The sequence below is a fragment of the Cetorhinus maximus genome, chromosome 21, assembly GCF_964194155.1.
Source record: "Cetorhinus maximus chromosome 21, sCetMax3.hap1.1, whole genome shotgun sequence".
Taxonomy (NCBI): Eukaryota; Metazoa; Chordata; class Chondrichthyes; order Lamniformes; family Cetorhinidae; genus Cetorhinus; species Cetorhinus maximus.
Genome location: NC_135899.1, coordinates 20,798,213 through 20,823,535, shown reverse-complemented (window position 1 = coordinate 20,823,535; position 25,323 = coordinate 20,798,213). Strand labels below are relative to the sequence as shown.

At 45.4% G+C, this 25,323-nt stretch overlaps 1 protein-coding gene across 5 annotated transcripts; it reads left to right on the top strand.

Moving 5' to 3' along the window:
• The first annotated feature begins 32 nt into the window (after nucleotides 1-32).
• On the top strand, nucleotides 33-24,982 carry LOC144695737 (hepatic and glial cell adhesion molecule-like). 5 transcript variants are annotated; one of them, XM_078566701.1, is made up of 5 exons: nucleotides 33-149; nucleotides 7,116-7,412; nucleotides 16,342-16,611; nucleotides 17,743-17,820; nucleotides 24,257-24,982. In XM_078566701.1, the coding sequence occupies exons 1-5, from the start codon at nucleotides 89-91 to the stop codon at nucleotides 24,271-24,273; spliced, it is 723 nt and encodes a 240-aa protein (XP_078422827.1). In that variant the 5' UTR covers nucleotides 33-88; the 3' UTR covers nucleotides 24,274-24,982. The 5 variants fall into 5 exon arrangements, with proteins under 5 accessions (XP_078422827.1, XP_078422828.1, XP_078422825.1 ...); XM_078566702.1 differs by having other exon boundaries at nucleotides 24,260-24,976; XM_078566699.1 differs by lacking the exon at nucleotides 24,257-24,982 and adding an exon at nucleotides 23,230-23,634 and having other exon boundaries at nucleotides 7,121-7,412.
• The last annotated feature ends 341 nt before the right edge of the window (nucleotides 24,983-25,323 follow it).

Genomic DNA, 25,323 nt, shown 5'->3' with positions numbered 1-25,323 from the left:
TCTGGGTCGAGTTCCGATTCTGAGTTTTCAGCCTTATTTCCTCTGCTTCCCGTTATTTTATGGCTGAGGGGTCGAGATCTCCGCCCAGATGACGATCTTTATCCTCCCTGTTCTTTATCTTCTGCAGCTTCTCACCGACCCGTTTTCAGGTAAAACCGTCTCTAAAAGTCTCTTTAAATCCACAGTGACGGGGAATGAAAATAAAAATTCGCTGTATCATCAAACAGAAGATCTTACAAGGGAATAAACCGCTGGTGATCCGACATTCGGGCGAATTGGCTTCGTTTCCGCGGTGTTTGTTTTTAACATCGATTGGAGTCGCTCAGTAACAGAGGAAGGAGTCTGGGGTCTTCATGGTGTTGAGGATGGGGCTGTGGGAGATGAAAGTTTTCTTAAGCAAAATGGAATTGGCTTCATTTTCCGATTCACTAGCTTGGCTGGATGATACTCTCATTTTATACTGCCCACCCTCCGGGACACCCTCTACTCCCTGTGTCTGTACTGGAAAGGCTGTTGGTCTGTGTGTAGAACAAAGCAGCCGCTTGGTACCGTGTGTCTTGTGTACATTCTGCCCTAAGTTGGATTTTGCCCCCCCCCATATCCCAGTGACAGGATTGACCGTGAGGTGTTTCCCAGGAAGGAGCATTTGGACAGAGTGAGGTTAATGATCAAAACACAGAAAATCTGATTCAGCTCAATCATATGGAGCTTTGCGTCACAGTGATGTCCAAGAAAATAAGTCCTGTAGCCAAATGTCTGGAGGAACAGGAAAAAGTGGGGATCAATGCATCACTCTCATTTTTCCTCTCCCAACCTGGCCAGGTCCATTGCAAAGGTAGGAATTCCTAGCCCCCAACAATTTTTGTGGAGTCAGGCCAATTCCTTCATAGCTCGTGGTTTGAGGGTTTCCAAGGGATTGATTACCATAGACTTGATTTTGGAACATTTTGAATGGTAACTTGTGCCAGCTCATGGCCCCTCATGTACCTCCATGCCAACGCATGACATTGACCAGCTATATACTCTGTACAGAACCAATGAATACTATAGTAACAGTGGCATGTGTGCAACTGCTTAAAAACCCATTTTCTTAATTAAAAACTGCTGTTGCTACAACCCTATAAAAGTGTCAATCATCCTGACCTTTAAAGCATCATCAACAGAAGCTATAGGCATTTGACACCTCTTTATCTTGTCTAAATAAACAAGCATCTTCTACCCAAATGTGTTTTGAGGGATAATTGTGTGTGTGTACACGTTACTTTGAGGGAAATATAGTTCCCTTTCATCCTCCATCAAACTTGGTAAAGAAAAGCTGTAGGTATTGATTTTTATGTTGCATCTTCTATGCACTGACTTGTGGGGCTGGATTTTAAGGCCGCAAATCAACCCTGACCTGTGCAAACATGAAATGCAGTGCGGCGGGATCCAGTTGTCGTCACGCCAGCCTCAGAAATTATGGAAGGAGGGTGGGTGCCAAAATTGGAAGCCCATCTGCCATTTTGATGCTGCTAATTAACAAGAGCTACTTATAAACAAGTTTTTGTCGCCCCCTGCTGTTCGGGTGTCGGACGGAAAAATGTTTGGGAGCACTACACAGGATGTATAACTAGGCAGCACTAGGGCGGGAGAAACGGCCTGCCACTGGGACCATGGGCAGAATTAAACACTCCCAAATCGGGAGCGTTCCCCTCATCTGGAGAGGTATTATTGGGCGTGATGATGTTGGATGGTGCTGCCAATGCCATCTACTCCTGTGTTTCGGGTGAGCATAAAAGCCGGGACCCTGCCTGTGTTATATAAATGTCAATTAACAGTATATTTAAAGTCATCAGTGACCCAATTAATTACCATAACACAGCGTGAACGCTATGATACACCTTTAGCATCAGATTCACGCCATGTGTGGTTCCTGTTTTTGTTTAAGGAACAGATTGTTAGGGGTGGTTTAAAAGCTACAGCTGAGCCCTGAGTCTCAGCACAGCAGTTAGTAGACCTGTTGCTACTGGGGGTGCTCATTTGAATGAGCAGACTGTCCGTTTCAAATCATGAGTTAGAGGCCTTTTCTCAGCTGAGTGCTCTGCTGAGTGCTATATTTTGTTCCTGGCCATCTCCCAGGGCTATAAAGTATCTGAAGGAGATGGGCATTGAGGTCCTGCTTCTCCTGAATAGAGGTGTAAAGAGTGCACTTATTAACAATTTCAGATTATTTTATGGTATGCCTCTACCCATTATTAGCTAAGCTCGTACCAGCCTGGATGCTGTGTTCATTTGTCATATGCTCATTCTGCTAACCACTGGACCGAAGCTTTAAACGCACAATTACATTGCTGAAGACAGCTGTGTCCTTGTTGAATCAAGCTGCCTTTGAGGTCCAGCCAAACTGACTTTCCTCCTGCATTCGTGAGTGTGCCCAGTAGCAGACTGGCACAAGATTGCACATACTGAGGCCTTACTAAGATAAAGGCAAAATACTGCGGATGCTGGAAATCTGAAACTCAAACAAAAAATGCTGGAAAAACTCAGCAGGTCTGACTGCATCTGTGGAGAGAAAGGCAGACAGAGTTGATGTTTTGTTTTGTTTGAGGTCTCACTCACTTTGATTGCCCTCATTAGGCCATTGAGATTTTTCTGGTATTGGGACCATATCCTTCTGACCATCCCAACACAGCTGACCTCCTCAGCCATCAGCTGCTCCCAGGCAGCACGTATTTGGCTGGGCTTCCTCTTTTTGCCAGCGGTTGGCATGAGCTGCTCACATTGCTCTGATATTGCACTGAGAAAGGCTCTGAATTCGTCCTCCCTGAACCTAGGGGCTGGTTTGGCCGTTCTGCTCTACCCCTCCCCTTGTTCCAATGGCGCAGATATCTATGTATTGTTACAGACCATGATAGCAGTTCTAGGCCCACTTCTCCACAGGTTGTAACAATAGTTTAGATGTTTAATTCACCCACAAAACTGGACAATCGGTGTTGCCATTTGATACTGTTATTCCAGCACGAAGTTGGGGCAGAGAGCGAGAAGGAGTCTTTTTCCTTGCAGCTTGCTTCTAAGGCACACCCCACATGCAGTCACTGACTCTGCCTATGAGTCTTTTTCTTTTGAAGACTTGTGATGTTCAAAGAATACTTCACTTAGGCCAGGTGTTTTTAACCAGTCAGCAAGAGCCTTTAGCCCAGCAACAGCAGTTCTTTGTCAACTTAGATCTACAAAGTATCTCTACCCTCTCCAGGTGTTCCTTGCCGGATGTCCGCCTTGACCTGTGTTTCTCGGAGAATGGCATGTTCACAGCCTCAATTAATATTGAAAACTTTTTTAAAAAAATGTTAAATAATAAATAAAATAACTCTGGATGAAGAATGTCCAAGATTCAATGCCCTTCAAATTTTCCAAAATCGGGTTCCTCAGTGTGGAAGCATGTAAAATGTACAACGCTTCCATGTCAAGAGGTGGGAGACTTGCTGCTGTTCATTGAGACTGCCACCCATGAAGAGTGACCAGGTTTGCAGAGGCTACTGAAAAATTAAATGATCTTATCTTGTGAGACTGGAAACTGCGCAGGTCTTTATTTCCAAAATGATTCCATAAGATTATTCATCCGCTGGCTTGCCTGACACTGTCCAGTGCCAGGGAACCCTTTAAAGTGCTGGCCATGATCTTGTTGCGGGACATGCCACTCATTGGGCAGGATGAAGGCCTCTAACCCACCCTTGACACTAACGAGCAGCAATTTACATGTTATCGGGCACATTCCATAGGCGGGCTGGAAGTCGGAGCTCCACCGACTTCTGGGTGCAGAAACCCTGCCCTCTCAGCACACCACCGTATTGTTCAGCCCCAGGGCTGCGTGTAGCAACAGATTCTGCTGCTGAAGGTGGCAGTGTCTGTATGACTATTCAGTTCCCTTTTTATTTGCGGGGGGGTGGGGGGGACGGGACTCTTTTGAGCCTTCAGTACAAAAAATAAAGACTGATTGGGAGAGTGGGAGGCCTTTAGAATTTGTAGCCCATGACTGGACCCTCTGTTCGCAGCATAACACCTCTGCCATATGATGTCCCAGCCTAGACTCCCAATTGGATGCAGAGAACCCCCCCCACCACACCCTTTGGCCACCCGAAGCTTGATTTAATCATCTTAGATGGCGGGAGTGAGCAGACCACTTGCTTTGCATCCCTGCTCCCTTGCCTTGCCGAAAAACGTGAAATCCAGCCCTTGAATTCATTCTGATGAAACTAAACAAAGGAATAATCCTTTTCATGAATGGTTGCTTGTGGGGATGTTTACAATCTAATTTTTGTAATATACTTATTCAAATATTGGCTTCAGATTGGAACTGTTCAACTCATAATTCTACTGCGGTTACTTTCATTATACTATTAGATAGATATTATTACAATATATCTAGCACAGGTTTCCTAAGAGCCAATGTTTTTTATGAAGCTGAGGGGAAATTTTGGTGTAATTTGCATCCTAATTTTCATTTCTTAACTGTTAATTTGCTCCCTGTTCTTTGTTCCTCATCCTCATATTTTTGTGTCAGTAAATTAGCATATAGATCTACTGCTATTGTCTTTCCTCAGCCTGCTACATTTCCTCTAAGCTTTCCTGGCAGTCGACCTTGGCGAGATTGTGGAGGATTAGATTTACTGGAATATTAGCAGGACTGAACACTTCAGTTATGTGGAGAAATTGGGATTAATCTGAAAGTGAAGGAGAGATTTAATAAGAGGTGTTCACAAGGAGAAATTATTTCTACTGGCAAGAAGGACATTAACCAGAGAATACATTTAAGGTAAAAACAAAAAACTACTGAGGATGCTGGAAATCCAAAACAAAAACAGAATTATCTAGAAAAACTCAGCAGGTCTGGCAGCATTGGTGGAGAAGAAAAGAGTTGACATTTCGAGTCCTCATGACCCTTCAGCAGAACTGAGTATAGTTAGGAGAGGGGTGAAATATAAGCAGGTTTAAGGTGGGGGGGTGGTGGGGGGAGAGAAGTTGGGGGGGGTGGGTGTGTGTGGTTGTAGTGACAAGCAAGCAGTGATAGGAGCAGATAATCAAAAGATGTCACAGACAAAAGGAACAAAGGGGTGTTGAAGGTGGTGATATTATCTAAGAAAATGTGCTAATTAAGAATGGATGGCAGGATACTCAAGGTACAGCTCTAGTGGGGGTGGGGTGGAAAGGCTGATGAGGTATTACAGTTGTAGATTTAAAAATAATGGAAATAGGTGGGAAAAGAAAAATCTATATAAATTATTGAAAAAAACAAAAGGGAGGGGGAAGAAACGGGGTGGGGATGGGGGGAGGGAGTTTAAGATCTAAAGTTGTTGAATTCAATATTCAGCCCGGAAGGCTGTAAAGTGCCTAGTCGGATGATGAGGTGCTGTTCCTCCAGTTTGCGTTGGGCTTCACTGGAACAATGCAGCAAGCCAAAGACAGACATGTGGGCAAGAGAGCAGGGTGGAGTGTTAAAATGGCAAGCGACAGGGAGGTTTGGGTCTTTCTTTTGGACAGACCGCAGGTGTTCTGCAAAGCGGTCGCCCAGTTTGTGTTTAGTCTCTCCAATGTAGAGGAGACCGCATTGGGAGCAACGAATGCAGTAGACTAAGTTAGGTTACGGGAAATGCAAGTGAAATGCTGCTTCACTTGAAAGGAGTGTTTGGGCCATTGGACGGTGAGGAGAGAGGACGTGAAGGCGCAGGTGTTGCATCTTCTGCGTGGGCATGGGGAGGTGCCATAGGTGGGGGTTGAGGAGTAGGGGGTGATGGAGGAGTGGACCGGGGTGTCCCGGAGGGAACGATCCCTACGGAATGCCGCCAGGGGGGCGGTGAAGGGAAGATGTGTTTGGTGGTGGCATCATGCTGGAGTTGGCGGAAATGGCGGAGGATGATCCTTTGAATGCGGAGGCTGGTGGGGTGATAAGTGAGGACAAGGGGGACCCTATCATGTTTCTGGGAGGGAGGAGAAGGCGTGAGGGCGGATGCGCGGGAGATGGGCCGGACACGGTTGAAGGCCCTGTCAACGACCGTGGGTGGAAAACCTCGGTTAAGGAAGAGGGAGGACATGTCAGAGGAATTGTTTTTGAAGGTAGCGTCATCAGAACAGATGCGACGGAGGCGAAGGAACTGAGAGAATGGGATGGAGTCCTTACAGGAAGCGGGGTGTGAGGAGCTGTAGTCGAAGTAGCTGTGGGAGTCGGTAGGCTTGTAATGGATATTGGTGGACAGTCTATCATCAGAAATTGAGACAGAGAGGTCAAGGAAGGGAAGGGAAGTGTCAGAGATGGACCATGTGAAAATGATGGAGGGGTGGAGATTGAAAGCAAAATTAATAAATTTTTCCAGGTCCAGACGAGAGCATGAAGCAGCACGGTAATCGTCAAAAGAATTAGAGGGAGAGATGAAGAAATACTTTTATTATGGCAATGTGTTGTTGTGATCTGGCACACAAAGGGTGTTGGAAGCAGATTCGGTAATAACTTTCAAAAGGGGATTGCATATATACTCGGAAAGGAAAAATGTATAGGGTTGTGGGGCAGTTCATGGAATTGAATGGGGCTACTTTGGATGGCTCAAAGAGAGAGCACAGGTGCAATGGGCTGAATGGCTTCCTTTTGCATGGTACGATTAAATGAAACTAGGCTCCTTACCATAAAGACCTTTCACACTGCATCACCACACCCAGCCTCTACAGTGCAACCGTCTCCTTCATGAGCTGATCAACATCCTTTAAATTAGTTTGCTGTTTGTATTTTGGATACTCAGTCGTACAACTCTGGATCCTGATGGTGCTCTTCCCTCTTGGAAGTCTCTGCCTAAGACTGAAGCCCTGTGTGTCCACTGGTATTATCTAAAGGTATATCATTTTAACATTAATTAAATTGGGTCTACATGGACTGGGCAACAGTTGGAGAATAACTAAAATCTCCCAAGGAGACTGGCACAGTTTAAATAGTGACAGTGAGATGGGGAAAGGGAGGAGAATGTTAGTGTCTATTGCTAAGGGGAGAAGCTGAGTTCATTGACCACATCTCCTCCTTCCTGTTTGTGTGATGATTAAATCTCTCTGGTAGTATTGTATAAACTGTTCTGATTTACTCATTTGTATTTTAGCACAGGTGACGAAAGACATGGTGAATGCTACAGGTTCCTCCGTTCTATTCCCTGGAACTGATAGAGAATTCCGTCATCTCCATTGGGAATTCTCTAATCCGAGCAGGACTCTTCCCATTTTAGATTGTGGTGTAGACTATGAACAAATATATGATCAGTACAAGAATCGAGTTGAATTTAGAAAATCAAGTGGATCTTTATTGCTAAAAGATTTACACAAAGCGGATACTGGCAAATACAAAATGACTGTGGATTTGGACCCGACCAGGACTAGAATTCTAAATCTTACAGTGTATGGTAAGTAGCTACAGATGTTCCAATGCACACTGTTTGAACAAAGTGTATATTTAATGTTGTTTAGACGTATTAGTTGCCATGGTGATCTGACTCTAGTGATTGTGGGTGAAACCAATTTTTAACAGCAATTGAGTGATTCCTTCTTTCCTGTCCCTTCAACCGTATGGATGAGGATTCCCTTTCCTCACCCCATCCCCCAATAAAATTGTCCACTCTGTCACATGGTCTCTACCCCGAGCCCTGAAAACCTCCCTTCTCCCAGCACACTCACTATCGCTGGTGTTTGATGCTCCTCCAATCAGACACTGTTTCTCTCCCACGTTTGCTGCTGTGGGAGAGGAACGGCCTGTGATTGGAGGAACAGCTCCTTGCACAATCTTCCGCTCCACTCACCCATTTGACCATCATTTTGAACAGTGGCTCCGGAAGGCCACAATAGAGGGGCTTCACGGGCCGCATCTGGCCCACGGGCTGGACAATCCTGACATAGTGCATCAGGTCACACACCTGGACCATGAGTCTCAAACCAGCTGGCCCATAAAGAGTTCTGAATGACATACATTTGCTTGTGAAACTACTTGAAACTCTGAAGAAAAGAGCATAGGAACACAAAGTCATTCAGCCCCTCCAGCCCATTCCTCCATTGAATTACATCGCCGTTGGCCTGTGTTTGAACTCCCTTTACCTGTCTCGGTTCTGTAAAACATGATACCCCTGCCTAACATCAATCTATTATTCTCCGTTTTGAAGTTTTCAATTGACTGCCAGCTTCAGCAGCTTTTCGCAGGGATAGTGTGAAGTTTAATCCTTTGTGGTATCAGCTTACTTTCACAGTGCGTCTGCTTCCGAGAACTTGCAATGAACTTGGCAGATCTCCAGCCATTGTTACTGTTATAACCAGGTGCAGTTTCCCACCTGCTACTGATAAAAGGCAAATGCGCCAAAATCAATACGTCTACTATAAGTGTTCCCAGCTGTTGTATCACTGCTATAACAGCTATCCTCTTTGGCCAGCAATGGCTAATCTTAATACCACTGAAGGCCCCAATTTTTGGCCTCTTGATTACATATGAAGCTATAATCAACCCATTCTCCTGTCCCACCAAGCACTGAAATGCAGTTATTGGTACAAACAGCAATAGCGAGCGAAACAAAGCACTAACATTTATACAGGACATTTTGCTTCCTTAGGATGGAAATCTTGTGGCTCAGTCAAGCTCAAGGTTCAAGTCCCACTCCAGGACATATGAACATATGGAATAGGAGCGCATGTAGGCCATTCGGCCCATCGTGCCTGCTCCGCCATTCAATACGATCATGGCTGATCCGTTTGTTTCAAATTCCATGTTCCCATCTCCCCCCTGATAACCTTTGATTCACTTGCCTAACAAAAGTAAAGCTGCCTGGTTTAAATTTCAAACAAGGCTTGGCAGTTAACCATCACTCACCATCATTGGTGCATTTTCCTCTACCAATCAGAGTCCACTTGCCAGCCAATCAGCACTCTCTTCATGTACAGTATAAATTGTTGTTTTCCCCTTTTATTGGTATTCTTCCAAAGTGTCTGTGAGTGCAGGACAAAAAGCTTTGACGTGTCTCCTTTTTTTCAGCAATCACAAGAATCTATTGGCCTTTGATGGAACATTCATGATGTGGTTCGACAGGTTGATAATCAGCCTGCTAATCCTTCCAAGACGTCCCCATTGATGTCCTCAGGACATCACCGACTGCTCCACAAACTAGTGAAGCACTTTTGAAATGCAGTCACTACTGTATTGTAGGGAAAGGTGTCATCCATATGAGACACAGCAAGTTCCCAAAAACAGAAAATGAAATGATTAATCAGTTACTGCAATTATCATGGTATCAATTGGCCAAAGCATGAGGAGCACATCACTGTTCTTCTTTTGGTTAATGTTATGGCATCTTTTATGTCCATCTAAATGGGTACATGGGGCCTCGGTTTACCATCTCGTTCAAAGCTCAGAACCTCTGACAATGTTGCACTCTCTGTGCTGCAGTTGAGTGTTGGCTGCATTTGAGTGCTGTTATCTTATAGCAGGGCTTAGACTGAGTGCTCTATAGTTTATAAAGCAGATTTTCTTCCAGTGTTAGGTGCAGGAGCTGGGCTGTGTGGGTAATGGTGACCGCTTTGTACTTGATTCTATGATTTATTTATCTCCATGTTTCCCGTTGCTATGGAAAAATAGGCCCAGTATGATTTTATTATCTTGCAGTTGATTCTTATTACCTCTCCACAGCCTGTTTACGTTTGCATACTTGTGTATGCTTACATATATGTAGCTTGGGTGGAGGAGGCGGTGAGGGGGGAGTAGGGGAGGGAGGGTAGAGGTGGGAGGTGGGAGGAGGGGGGAGGTGGTTGGGAGGGGGGAGGGGAGGGGTGGGTGTGGGGGAGGGGGAGGGGTGGGTGGGGGGGAGGGGAGGGGTGGGGGAGGGGGAGGGTGTGGGGAGGAGGGGGAGGGTGTGGGGGGGAGGGGGAGAGGGTGTGGGAGAGAGGGGCAGAGGGTGGGGGGGGAGGGGGAGAGGGGTGGGGGGAGGGGGAGAGGGTGGGGGGAAGGGTGAGAGGGTGGGGGGAAGGGTGAGAGGGTGGGAGGAAGGGGAGGGATGGGGGGAGAGGGTGGGGGGAAGGGGAGGTGTGGGGGGGAGAGGGTGGGGGGAAGGGGAGGGGTGGGGGGAGGGGGAGGGGTTGGGGGAGTGGGGAGTGGTGGGGGGAGTGGGGAGAGGGGGAGGAGGGTGGAGGGGGAGGAGAGGAGGGGGGAGGTGGCTGGGAAGGAGGGAGGGGGTGGGGAGGAGGGGGAGGGGGGAGGAGGGAGTGAAAGTCGGTGGGGAGGAGGGGGTGGAGAGGAGGGAGGGAGGAGGGGGCGGAGGGGGGATGGAGGAGAGCGGAGGGGGTGGGGGAGGGGGGAGGAGGGGTGCGGAGGGGGAGGGGGGGGAGGGGGAGAGGTGGGAGGTGTGTGGGGGGGAGGGGGGAAGGTGTGGGGGAGGGGGAGGTGTGGGGGGAGGTGTGGGGACAGGGGGAGGTGTGGGGGAGGGGAGGGAGGCGGGGGGAGGGGGAGGGGGGGAGTCGGGTGGGAAGGGGAGATGGGGAGGTGGCGGGGGGAGGTGTTGAGGGAGGGGGAGGTGTGGGGTAGGGGGAGGATGGGGGAGGGAGGGAGGTGGAGGTGGTGGGGAGGAGGGGGAGGGCGGGCAGGGGGAGGAGGGGGTGGGGGAGGAGGGAGGGGAGGAGGAGGGGGGTGGGGAGGAGAGAAGGGGAGGTGGTGGGGAGAAGGGAGCGGGATGAGGGGTTTATAGTGGGGTGAGGGGGAGAGGGGAGGGGGGATGAGGGGTTTGTGGTGGGGAGGGGGGGTGAGGGGGAGAGGAGAGGGGGAATGAGGAGTTTGTTGGGGTGGAGGGGGATGAGGGGTTTTTTAGGGTGGAGGGGGTGGTGTAGTAGCAAAGAAAGAACTTCCATTTATCTACTAAAACAAAGGCAAAATACTGCGGGTGCTGAAAAGTCAACCTAAAAACAAAATGCTGGAAATACTCAGCATGCCTGGCAGCATCTGTGGAGAGAGCGACCCAGTTAATGTTTCAAACCACACTCTGGTTCTGCCTTTATCTTCTTGGGGGAAAACTATGGGACTAAGTTTTGAGCTTCATATACCCTGCTAAAGATTAACTAGGCTATGAATATACCCTGCTAAAGATTAAATAGGCTATGAACATACCCTGCTAAAGATTAAATAGGCTATGAATAATGTTTAAACCATCTGTCAATCCATATTGATTTATGTTTGGTGGGGGACGGGGGAGGGAAAAGCAACTTGTGCCTTTTGCATGAGAGGTCTTGATTCTTAAGAGTTTGGTCTCTTTATTTATGTCATGGTGGGGTTGGAGTTATTGTGACACAACTTAACACCCATTAGTGAGTATTTAGACTGGGCATGACCTTCTAAAGTGGTAGAGGGGTTTAAAAAAAATAGTGATGACATTGTGTCGGTGCAGACTCGATGGGCCGAAGGGCCTCTTCTGCACTGTGTAATTCTGTGAATATGGAAATAGTTCCAGCTATTTTTTTTTTAAACAGAGCAAGCAAATTGCAGAACAAGCAGGGGTTCAAGAGAGGCAAAGCGCTCTGCACAGATAACCTTACGCTGCTAGCTTGAACTTGTAGATTGTGCACCCAATACCTGGAGTAGGTGGTCTTTAGCAGAGCAAATCTTTGGGTAGAATTTAATGAAGACTCTGGGAGGGGAAATATGGCGGGTGCACTGAGTAAATCAGGCAGCGGGCAAAATGTCAATCACAACAGCAGATTCGGAATAAAAAATGTTGTCGGCAAGGCAGTGGCAGGTCAAGCCTCATGCAGCCCTGGCATGGGTTCCGACTTGTACTACATTTGCATACCATGAATACTTATTATCTTAAAACCAAATTAAGCGCGGCCTTCAAGATGAAGTCAGCAGCACACAGGAACCTCATTGCAACCAGTTCACGTTCGTTTAAAGGTGACACACAACAGTCAGCTTTGTGCAGTTGTGACAATAAACAATAACATTCTATTAACAAGTAATTAGGAAAACTAATAGAATGTTATTGCTTATTGCCAGGGGAATTGAATACAAAAGTAGAGAGGTTATGCTTCACTTGTACAGGGCACTGGTGAGAACACACCTGGAGTACTGTTTGCAATACTGGTCTCCTTATTTAAGGCAGGATGTAAATGCATTAGAGGCAGTTCAGAGAAGGTTCACTAGACTAATACCAGGAGTGGGCAGGTTGACTTGTGAGGAAAGGGTTGGACAAGTTCAGCTTGTATCCACTGGGATGTAGAAGAGCAAGAGGCAACTTGATTGAAACCTTTAAGATCAGGATGGTGTGTTGCTTGCATGTGGTGTTCCCATGCGTTTGCTACCCTTTTGCTACAGGGCACTAGAGGTATTGGGTTTAGAAGGCCCTGTAGAAGGAGGCTTGGCCAGTTGCTGCAGTACATTTGTGTGTATCCTGACTTGAGTCTTGGAGATGGTGGACAGGCTTTGGGGAGTCAGGAAGTGAGTTACTTGCCACAGAATTCCCATCCTCTAACCTGCTTTTGTAGCCACAGTATTTTTATGGCTAGTCCAGTTCAGTTTCTGGTCAATGGTAACCCCCAGGATGTTGGTTTCCCAGGTGGGGATTCACTGGTGGAAATGCTGCTCAGTGCCAAGGGACGAAGGTTTGATTCCCTTGGTCATTACCGGCCACTTGTGTGGTGGAAGTGTTACTTGCTACATATCAGCCCAAGCTTGAATGCTGTCCTGTTGCATGGAGAGCCTCCTCCTTTGATTAGTTGTTTCATTGTTCATCATTCACAACTGGATGTGGCAGGACTGCAGACTTTGTTTTGATCCGCTCGTTTTGGGGTTGCTTAGTTCTGCCTATTGCATGTTGCTACCACTGCTTAACATTGTAAGATTTCTGGTTCGGGAGTCACAGATACATAAGTCGAGTACCCGTAAGTAATTTTAAGGTATTTTATGAAGTAACAGTTCAGCAAATGCATCATATCTTAATAGACAAGAAAAATACATAACCCCTGCCAGTGGAGAATGTTTCATTGATCCCAGAGGATGAACAGATGATTGGCACAAAGTGTGTTGATCTCAGTAGCTTGTGATAGTAACATTCTCAAGCCAAGCTGTTAGGAAACTCTTTCTCCCAGTCTTCCTCCATCTTCCCTAGTTCATCTTCCATCTGAAGAAGGCAGCCACCAGATGGGGACTGGCTTCCTGACTAGGACTCATTAACATTCTTTGGGGGCCATAGATTCCATTTAAGAAGAATTTATATGAACACTTGAAGCTCCATCGCCTGCAAGGCTGTGGGCCTGGAAAATGTGATTTGAGTAGGCAGGGGCTTGATGACCAGCATGGGCATGATGGGCTGAAGGGCCTCTTTCCGTGCTGTAAAATTCTATGACTCTATTCCGTGGAGTGGCAATCCCAGTCAGATTGCCGCTCCACCCCCGTATACACTGAAGTGAAGCCGCACCTTTCCCACCCAACCATTCCGACATGGGCTGAGTGAGAAAGCTGCAGTGCAGCAGGTTCCTATGGCCTTCCGTTGAGTGCAAGGGAGCTGAGGGAAAAGAAAGCATGCCTCTTCTTTTTTTAATGGCACTAGCTGCCCTAAGCAGGTAAGGCTAAAGGTCCAGATACTTTGAGTAAGCGGGTAGGTTGGAGGATGTTGGGTTGGGAGGGTCTTCACACTGAGGTCAGGTGGAGCGGGGTGGTGGTGGCCAGTGGGGGGGGTGGGTTTTGGGTGATCAGTGAGGGGGCTGGGGTGGTTTGGATGGTCAGTAGGACAAGGTGCTAGGGTGATCAGTAGTCAGAGGACCGGTGAAGGGGAGGGTGGGGTTTGGGTGATCAGTGGGGTGTAGGTTGAAAAGCCAGGTGTAATGGCAATCAGTTGGAGTGGGGAAGAGGAAGAAGTGAGGGAGGGAGGAGGAGGAGGAGGAGGAGGGTCCCGTGAGGTTTCAGTGGATAGAGCCGGGTGATCGGTGAGAGTGGAAGTACGCAGTAGCGGGAGTGATCTGTGGTGATGGGTCAGGAGGGTAGTTGTGGATGCTCGATACTATAGTTACCCATGGGTTAGAAGTGGTTTTAGTTCCAGCCTTGAGTGGGTACCTATTCCTATAAGACAGTCGGAACTACCCGAAGACCGATTTGATTAAATCGGAGTATCAGATATATAGAAACATACATAGAAAATAGGAGCAGGAGTAGGCCATTCGGCCCTTAGAGCCTGCTCTGCCATTCATTATGATCATGGCTGATCATCCAACTCAATAGCCTGCTCCCGCTTTCTCCCTATATCCTTTGATCCCTTTCACCCGAAGAGCTATATCCAACTTCTTCTTGAAAACACACAATGTTTTGGCCACAACTACTTTCTGTGGTAGTGAATTCCACAGGCTCACTAATCTCTGGGTGAAGAAATTTCTCCTCATCTCAGTCCCCATATCCTCAGACTGTGACCCCTGGTTCTGGACTCCCCCACCATTGGGAACATCCTTCCTGCATCTACCCTGTCTAGTCCTGTTAGAATTTTATAGGTTTCTATGAGATCACCCTATGGGGGGGGATGGTTCCTAGTTCAGGGTAATTGCGTAACGGTAGCTTGAACTTCCTAGGCAACTGCTCCACAATCCTTATGTAGGGACTTTCTGTAACCGGGAGGAATGGTTGTGGAGAGCAGTTCCCCACTGTGACCACACCACCCCTCCCAAAACCCCTGGGTATGACGCCGTGGAGATTAAGTTATGGGCCTTTATTTCTAGGGGCTGGTAGCCTACCCAGGGTCAATCAAACCCTTCTGACTAATGGATAGAGGACAAGTAGTCAAGATGTTAGAGTGAATACTACCCTCCTGACCGGTACCACCCTCCTGTCTGTCACCCTGTCTTGCAGGCGCTGGGGATATGCAGGGTGCCAGAAGGGTTTCTGCTATTGGTTCACAAATACCTGTAGAGTCTAGCGACCTCAATGTGGGAGGTGTAAATTTTGTGATCCACGCCTTTACCTTGTCTTGGCCTCTGGCTCCCTTAGAATTGTTCACCTTTTTTTTTCAGAAAGGGAGAAAGAGTATTAATGCTGTGCCAGCTAGTTCCATAAGGGTTCCATACAAATCTAAAAAACATCATTATTAAATGTTCCTATTTCTTTCAGCATGCATGTAGGCCTTATCTTGTACTTTCAGGTTGGCATCTCATTTTTTGGTATGCCTGGTACTGCCCTGGCACACTGTCCTGCTATCTTGTTTAGCGTGGTGGTAGGACCATTCAGCATGATTGAGTGTGTCCTCAGTGAAGATGGGACTTTTTCTCCAGAAGAACTGTGTGGTGGTCACGTCTACCAATCCTGTAATCGACAGCTCCATCGGTGACAGGTAGATTAGTGAAAGCCAAGTCAAGTAGGCATTTCTCTCTTGTTGGTTCTCTCATCATCTGTTATAGGCCCAGGCTGGCAGAAATGCCCTTCAGGACTTGGACAGTAGTGGTGCTACCAAACCACTCTTGATTATGGGTGTGGACATTCTTCACTGGAGGACGTTCTGAGCCCTTTCTACCCCCGATGCTTCTTCTAAGTGGTGGTCAATATGGCAGAGCACTGATTCATTAGCTGAGGGGAGGGTGATGGCTGGTAATCCTCACCCTTAATTTAACTCTGCTGAGTCTCACAACATCAGGTCAACATTGAGGGCTCTATCCCAACTATATTCCATTGTCTTGCCCCCTCTCTTCTGCTCTGTTCTTCTGCTGGGATGGAACAGACCCAGGGACAGTGATGGAGGAGTCTGGGACATGGTATGACTGTGTCAGGCCATTGCTTGATTTAGTCTGTGGTCTGCTCTCCCGATTTGACACCAGCCCTCAGTTGTTAGTAAGGAGGGTTTTGCAGGGTTGATGAGGTGAGGTGTGCCATTGTTGTTTCTGGTGCCTAGGTATGTCAAGCGATCTGGGTTTATCCTTGTTTGACTTTTCTGTAGCAGCTGGTATAATTAGCTTGCTAGCCCATTTCAGGGGGCATTTAAGAGTCAGCCGTGTTGCTGTGGGCCTGGAGTCACATGTCGGCCAGAGCAGGTAAGGGGGCATATTTTGTCCCCTAAAGGACATCAGTGAATCAGAATGGTTTTTATGACAATCTGGTAGTTTCATGGTCACCATTGTTGAGACAGGTGCTGCCATGGTGGGGTTTGAGCTCATCAGTCGGGGCCTTTGGTTTACTGCTGCAGTAATGTTATCCCTGTGCCACAGTTCCCTCGACTCGAGTGTATTTCATTGGGTTTAAAACACTTTGGCGCTTCCTGAGTTTGTGAAAGATGCTGTATAACTGCAAATTGATGAATTTGTTAATTAAGTGACATACCCTCTGTTTGTGTCTTTCTCCAGATCCCCTCTCCACACCCAACATCATCAGAAGTGACAGCCTTGTGAAGAACACGGTTATTCTGATCTGTGCGGTGCAGAGCGGGACAGCCAGTTCCGTTTGGTGGACCAGAGGAGGGCTCGCACTCCCAGATGACGAGCGTTATTTCCTGTCCGCAGACAACAGTACTTTAGCCATTAGGAATGTAGAGGAATCAGACTCTTGCTATTATAACTGCACTATCGAAAACCCAGTCAGTCGAAGGAGCAACAGCTATCAGCTGTCCATCAAGGGTAAGCCAGGGTAGCATCTAATTACATACTCTAGAATTACATAGAAACAGGCTATTTGGCTCAGTAGGTCCATGCTGAAGTTTATGTTCCACACTAACTCCACAGCAACCTAACCACTGTATATTCTATTCCATTCTCCCTCATGTGTTTAGATGCATTTAAGGGGAGGATAAATATACTATTCATCTCAACCATTCCAGGGGTTGCACATTTCACAATCGAACCTTTCTCTGGGTGGAGACCGTTCTCCTGAATTTTCTACTTAATTTATGACTATATTTATGGCCTTTAGTTCTGATCTCACTTGCAAGTGGAAACATCTCTAAATCTACTCTGTTTAACCTTTTCATAATCTTAAAACACCTCCAGGTCACTTCTCAGTCTATTTTTATAGAGATAAGAGCCCCAACATATATAATCTTTCCTGATACATTATGGCCTTCCATCCCTATAAATATCTTTTATATAATCTGAAGAACATGTTTTCTAACTCTGGTCAAATCAAGGTTCTGTACCTTGGTTTACATTCAGGAACAAGATGTTAACCTTGTCTTGGTGTCCTGTTCTTCTTTTTAAATATGTTTTGAAACCCAGTTTCTCGCTCACAATTTCATTCGTCGACATTTGATTTGAGGGATTATCTATTTTCTCCCTTGCCTAACTGATCGATACCATTGTAGCATTTCATAGACAACACAAACCCTCAGGTACCTCCACAACTGTGATGCCTTTCATAACGTCAGGATGCCCCGAAAGTCTTTACAGCCAGTAAATTAATCTTCGATGTGTATTCACTGTTGTAATGTAGGAAACACCCCCAGCAAATTTACAAATTGTAAGGTCCCACAAACTGCAATGACCAGAAAATCTTTATTGATGTTGGCTGAGACATAAATATTGACCAAGAGAACTCCCCTGCTCTTCATTAAATTGATATTGTAAGATAATTGCCTTTGTGGAGGCAGCGTGTTAAACACACTCATGCAGTGTAAGGGAGGGCTACATCATTGGAGATGCTATCTTTAAGATGCTAATGTGTTGACCTAGATTTTGTGTTTGACTCCGGATTGGGTACTGAACCGACACTGATGAGGGTTAGTCAAAAACGATTCATTTCATTTTTTCTTTTAGATGATGAACCCAGAGGGCGACATGGATTAATCCTGGCTGTTGGTCTGAATGTGCCAATACTCTTTGTTCTCGTGTATGGTGAGTATTCCGTGATACCGACTTGCCAACTACACTATCTCAAACCAAGTGGCAAAGATAATAATTGGCAAACCTTTAAAAATCCAAGAGTTTTGATGGAAAAATCATAGAAATTTTTTTCAAACAAAATAATACAGGTTGAAGGTAGCTTATAAACCAATAATGAAGTTTATTTAATCCCAAACAGGTCTGATCACTTCATAGAAATATTTCTGCATCTGAAAATGCTTTTTAAAAAACCTTGCCTTTTATCCCTGCACGTGTGAAGGATCCACTCTTCCACCACAGTGGAATGATATGGCACAATGCCGAAGGAGACCGTTCAGTCCATCGTGTCTATACTGGCTCTTTGGTGTGGTGATGTATTACAGTTCACTCAGTGAAACCTGAGCTGCAGCGGAAACATGCACTTTTACATGCAGGTTGTAGTCTGGAGCTGTGGATAGTGATGGTAGAGGCTCCAACTTCCTTTCCATCGCATGGCTGACCAGGAATCTCTCCCACTCTTGCTGTTTGCCATTGGCGTGTGTTGGATATCAACCTGCAAATCCTTCCAATCTGGCCGCGTTATGAACATACCTTCCTTGGCCACCAAGTCCTGGGGTGGGCTTGCTCAACCCTAGGGCTTCTGTCTCAGAGGCAGGAACGCTATACACTGTGCCACAAGACCTCCCTGGCTATTGAGTAGAACTATTCTGATTAATCACATTCCCCTGCTCTTTCCATATGGCCTTGTCACTTTCAAATATTTGTCCAAATCCCTTTTAGTTGTTGCTATTGCCTCTTTTCTCACCATTCTTGCATGCAGTACATTCCAGGTCACAGTCATAATTCATGATGTAAAAATAAAGTGAAGTAATGCTTACAGAGTTAGATGAAATAGCTGAGGAGCCTCATGAGATTTAAGTAAAATTGCAACTGGAAGCAGTGGAATCCACTTCATGCTTCCAATTATAGCTTCTGAAGATCACTGGAGGGATTATTTTCCATACTTACTGTGTTTTGAACAGGACATAAGAGGGCCAACTTAGAAGAGTCTATAACACAGCCAGCCAAATTACATGTTTCTGCACCATAATATTATAATTCTGCAAATAAAAACCTCTGGCATTTACAAACACCGTACTGTTTTTAATTATTACCTTTGGATCATGATCACAAAAATGGAAGAATGTCACAAAAGTCTAAGACTTCTATAATAGAAAAATAACTGACAACACAAGACCTGACTCAGCTCCTTAACTGTTGCTGTAACATGGATTCTGCACCCTGTTAATGAGGAAGCAGCTTTAATGTGTTTCACAGGCCAATTATGTCTTAGACAGTAATTACTGAGAGAGACAGTTAACATATGGTACTTGGGGCTGTGGCTGTTACACTTACCCTGTTGCTGGCCACATTAAACTACAGCAGTCAACAACCATGGGAGCTGGCATTAAGCACCCTGGGCCTGATTTTCACTACCGAGGGGGATGGCTCGAGTCGGGAAAATTTCCTGGCTCGGTGGATTCACTTCAGTGTAAAGGATTCTGGGAAGGTGGGGATGATATAGAAGAGTGGACCATGGGGGCAGATGAGTGCCAAGGTGTTTTTTTTTTATTATTCATTCATGGGATGTGGGCATCACTGGCTAGGCCAGCATTTATTGTCCATCCCTAATTGCCCTTGTCCAGAGGGCATTTAAGAGTCAACCACATTATTGTGGATCTGAAGTCACATGTAGGCCAAGTAAGGACAGCAGATTTCCTTCCCTAAAGGACATTAGTTTTTACAACAATCAACAATGGTTTCAAGGTCCCTGGAATAAGCTCCATTGCTTACCCCTGCAACGGAGCTGGCCTGTTCAGGAGTGCATGATGCAGGCTTGCTACCTGCCTTCCACCATTTCAGAATGCAATGGAACTTGGGTCCCAGAATCTTGTCCTGCCCACCATTTTTAAACCCCCTCCCCCCTCCAAATCTCCGTTCTGACATGATAGGCAACGTGAAAACCCAAGCCCTCTGTGTATTACAGAGGCTGGGCCCAGTGCACCCAGTCTATTCTTGCAACCTGGCTACAGCTTCAAAGTAAACTTGCCTGAATTAGGCATGTACTGTAAAACCTGATCTTAAAAACTGAAATGAATCTCAGATAAATGACTCCCATTTTTTTTCAATGTATCAGTGCTTTCAAGGTGTATTCCAAGCAACTTCGTCTTTAAACGTCAGACTCTTTGTTCCTGTTTCATGTAGGCCAGACCAGGTAAGGACAGCAGATTTCCTTCCGTTAGTGAACCAGATGGCCTTTTACAACAAAGCAATGGTTTCATGGTCATCATCAGACTTAAAATTCCAGATTTTCATTGAATTCAAATTCCACCATCTGCTATGGTGGGATTTGAACCTGGGTCTCTGGATTACTAGGCCAGTGACAATACCACTACACCATCACCTCCCCCTTTTTTTGTTTACCATGATCTATCTGGGGAGGAGCAGAGCCCAGCAATCTACAAAATGCTATGATTCTGAATAGCTTTAATTAGTCTCGCTATTTTGGAGCCCTCTTGCGAGACTGTGCATGAGGCTTAATTTTATTTAGAAATTGGATCCTTTGAAGTATATTCGTGAGGGTTACTATGGGCAGAATTTTAGCCAGCAGGATTTTACAGCCCTGCCGAAGTCAATGGACTTTTAATAGCTCACCACATTTTACAGCGCCGTCCATGCCAAAACGGCCCTAAAATTCCGCGCAATGTCTGTAATTAAAGTTTGTTCTCGTATTTGGTGATCCCGTTATACGCTGTCCTCTGGTGTGGTACTGGTGATCCGGTTAAACTCTCTCCTTGTGTGTGCTGAGTATTTGGTTATGTAGTTAAGCTCTGTCCTCATGTTTGGCGATTCAGTTAAACTCTTGAATCATATTTGGTGAGTTAGTGGTTAATTTGCACACAAGATCCCACAAACCTGAGTGAGATGATGATGAATTGATCTGGTTTGTGTATTGGTTGAGGAATAAATATTGACCAGGACACCAGAGAGGAACGCCGCTGCTCTTCTTTGAAAAAATTAAGCTGCATCTCTTAATCCACCTAATAGGGCAGCCAGGGCCTTGGTTTAACACCTCTTCTGTAAGAGAAATTCTGCAGGTCAGAGAGATTCAACATCAGCAATCTGACTTGCCCTTTGTCTTTCTCCCTACCCCAGTGTGCTCATCTCCACTGCTTCAGACCACATGCTTCACGTATTGGGCACATTGTGACTCAATCTATAAGTTTAAGCTACCAGTGTGAGGGCACCTGTGCATAGCGCACTGCTCCTCCCCCAGCTCTGCTCATTCCATGTTTTACCTGTCTTAACAGCTGGGATTGTTTCCACATTTACAGGATGCGCTGCTGAAATCTGCCATAGTTTCTTGACAAACCCATGATCGTCACCACCTGGAACATCAAGAGCAGGAAATGCATCAGAAAACCAAAACCTCCTAATTCCCCTTCAAGTCATACAATGTCCTGGCTTGGAAATGTATTGCCATTCCTTCATCATGCAGTCAAAAACCTGGAACTGACTATCTAACCGCACAGTATTAGTTACTTCTATCTAGCACTTCACCCTATGGACTGCAGCAGTTCAATAAGCAGACCCGCCACCCACCTTGTCAAGGGCATCTCTGGATGGGTAATAAATGCTGGCCTTGTTCTCACTGCCCACATCCTCAGTGCTGTGCGCAGAGCCAAAACTAACACCTAAGTGCAGATAGAGGCCTGGTGTCAGATACAGGAGCACTTCCTTAATTTTGTTCAAAGTACTGCTGTGTGGGATCATCTACGTTCATCAACATAATGTGCAATATTCATTTAAATTTAAAATAATAAAAGAGGTTTCCTTCTATCAGGGATTAATCAAAGATTTTTGTCCATTAGATGCGACATTGGGAGTTCGAGGGTGAGGTCTGAAAGTGCAGCACTCCCTCAGAACTGCCCTGGGAGTGTCAGAACTGCACTGGGAATGTCAGCCTGGATTATGTGCTCAAATCTCTGGAATGGGATTGAAGCCACAACCTTTTAACTTGGGCAAGAGGACAATTCCACACTAATATAACTGAAGTAATTGATAAGTCTAGAATGCTCCTTCAGATGATGTTGAGCTGGCGCACTCTGTAGATACTTAGTCAACCAGTTTAAAAAGCAGAAAAGAGGGGCTTTCATGAAATGTAAAATTCTATTCTGAAGAGAGGCAGCCTTTCCACGGATGGGGAGGTTTCTGATGGCTTCCCTTCTGATCTAAATTTATTGTCCATTGATTAATTTTATCAGTGTTGAATTCCCCATACAGCCAGTAGTTGGATAAGAGTAACTATTATCAGTCTGATTTTCACTATCACACTCCATTCAAGGAAAACATGTTTGTCTCAATATAATTTTTTTAGTGCCTTCAATCAACTGAATATTGTTGCAGCGTTAATTTATGTCACATTTATTACATTCCTGGTTCCCTTGTGAAAGAGGAAGATCTCTTCACAGAGCTCACCGTAGTGAGGATTGTGTGTTTAATCACAATAATACTATCATCTATGTCTAATGATCTAAACTAGGTGGTCCCTTTAAATCTATCCTTAGACTTTTCCCATTCCAAATGTCATACGTATTTGGTATGTAAACAGATATTTTGAAAGCAATGCATTTACAGTAAACAGCTGCCTGTGCAGCTGATGTAAAGAATACAAGAAATAAGGGTAGGAGTAAACCATATGGTCATTGGGCCTGCTCCAGTATAACAAAACTCGAATAACTGTCACATGAATGTAAAATCTTCAGGGGCCAGATTTGGCTTAATGTTGGAAAACATGGAGGCCCTGGTACAAAATCGAGCACAAGCTGCACCCCATTTCCCAGCAGCCCAGCTCTTGCAGTGAACACCAAAGAGGAAACTGTGCCTTCTAGATAATGCTCAGTTCAAGCCCTACTACAGCGCTTTAGCATGTATTCCAGGATGAAACTTGATTTCAGTACTGAGAGTGTGCAGCATTGTGAGAAGATTTCTCTTTGAACAAAATGTTAAACTGAGGCTCCATGTACCTGTTTAGGTGGATATAAAAGATCCCGTGGAGATTAATCAAATTGAAAGCTCTCCTCATGCGGTTCTCCTCATACCCTGGCCAATCAGTGCCATGAGAACCATCAATTTTCTCATTTCCTGTTTGTGGGATCCTGCTGTGTGCAGATCTATGCAGTTCCCTCTGACAGTGACTGCACTTCAGAAGTACTTCAGTGGCTTGTGCCATGCTTGAGGATGTGAAATTACATGTATAAAAGTAAGTTCTTTATTTCTGTCGCTGTTTTTTTTTGATAAGTGCCAACTATGAGGCATTGTATTGTAGGGTTTTAACAGTACAGGGTCATTGGTTTGATTTCACTTTTCACATTTCCTCAGGCTGTAAATTGGGGCCTCCAACAGTATTGGTGTGTTCTCTACCACTGGCCAAAGGAGACAGCTGCTTTGGCAAAGATATTACAATCTTCAGCACTTGTAGCAGGCATCCTGGTGTTAACACAATTTGCCTGCTCTAAGCAGCTGACAGTAAGCCTACCTCTAATTACAACAATCTCAACACTCTGGTAGCTATAGAGAGGCACTAAGTCCAGTACGCTTCTGAAAATCAGGGAGGCTACCTGTACTTGAATTAAACGTGGCTTTCAAGAATAGAGGCTACTTGCGGACCTGGGTAGGGTATTAGTTAGGAGACGGAGAATAATAATGGATATGTACTCAAATTGGCAGGATGTAGTTACTGGTTGCCATGCCCTGCCCCTCCCATTCAGGGGTCTCTACTGTGGCCTCGGCTTACGTTACTGGGACTGCCAATCAGATCAGCCGGCAACTCTCAAGACCTCAGGTGGTGACTTACTGTCCCTCAAAGGGCGGAAATCCCCCTCTCAAGTATTAAGGCCGTCCCCAGCATATTAACGCCACAGGGCAGCTGGATTTCAGGTTGGTGTGGTGCTGACCCAATTTTAAACTGTTGGGTGAGTGGCGAGGAATATGACCATCCTCCCCCGCGTAAAAGTTCACCTGAATTTCCACCTGCCCAGCCAATAAACATATGAAATTTTGTGGCATCATTTCAAAGAAGAGCTGAGAAAGATTCTTGGCCCAGGTAAACGGTGATCACTTTGTTGCTATTGGAGGGACTTTGCTGCATTTTAATTGACTGCTGCAACTCCTGCATTTCAAATGCATGACTGCATTTCAAAGATTCTTTTTGTCTGTAAAGTGCTTTGGGATGGCTTGAGGTGGCGAAAGGTGCTATATAAATGCAAGTCCTTCTAACTTTCTTTGACATGATGTAAATCAATGGGAAATGGGGGAGAGCGATGGATAAATCACATTGAAATTATTAAATGATCATTTAAGAAAAGCAGAAGTAGAGGTGAAGTCTATAATTAATCTTATATTTCAGCAGGAAGACCAGCTTAAAGCCTTGAAGGATGGTGAAGTTAGTGAGACGCATGAAGGATGGTAAGCAACTGTTAACTCTTTCAATGCTGGCTCAAGCAAACTCAGCCTCATTCAGCATGATTCGACCGGTGAAATAGTATGTTGCTAATAGCCTGGAAAATGGGTGATGTAATGAGTTAACACAATGCCCATTCATCCTTTTGGGAGCCGGTCTTGAATCTACCCAGTGAAGGTAAGAGCCAAGGCCTACAAGTTAGGCTTTATAAAAAATATATATTTTTATATATCTGTTCTCTTTAAATTTGTACTGTTGTGGAATTAAGCCTTTTTTACCTTCAGTGTAGGTATTTTAGGATATTATCGTATACCCTTTACATTGCTTAATTTTGAGGACGAGGCGATTATGAAACATCTGGTTAATAAAATCAAGTCAATTATATAACAACCCGAATCTTGCTGGTGGGCTGCATCTTGCAGCTTAAGACTCTAGTTAGATTTTTCTTCCGCTGCACCTTTCAGCTTGAGGATAATTTGCAGAGTGATGGAAGTGTAAGGTGTTAGCAGTGCAGCAAGAACAGCATAAGCATTAGTGAACGGTGGGATGTACAGGCAAAGAGATTTAAGGATTGAGGAACATTGGAAAAGTGGGAATAAATTAGACACAAACCAGACAATGAAAAGAAAATGAAGAGAGGAAAAGAATGGATCAAGAAAGAGAGAGAGAGACAAAAAGAGAAAAAAAGTCTTAAATTTTAAATTTAAGAAAATTATTAAGAATAATTGACTAAATGCAGGATTGAGGCTGAACAATTTAAATTATTCCTTTTCTGAGCCAGTGCATTTGCTTGACATTGCAGTAACAATTATCATGTTTGTTATAGGAACTGTCAAGAACAGAGAGTAGCAGATGCGGGAACTTCATTGCCATTTGATGGAAATAGAACTAAAATAAACTGTTTGAAAAAATGAGCTAAACACAATAAATCTTGATTTGATGTTGCTGCAATTGAGCAGGTGTGCTGTGAGGCAGTGTGGCACTGGTACAGTCCACCTGGGCTTGGCTCGTCC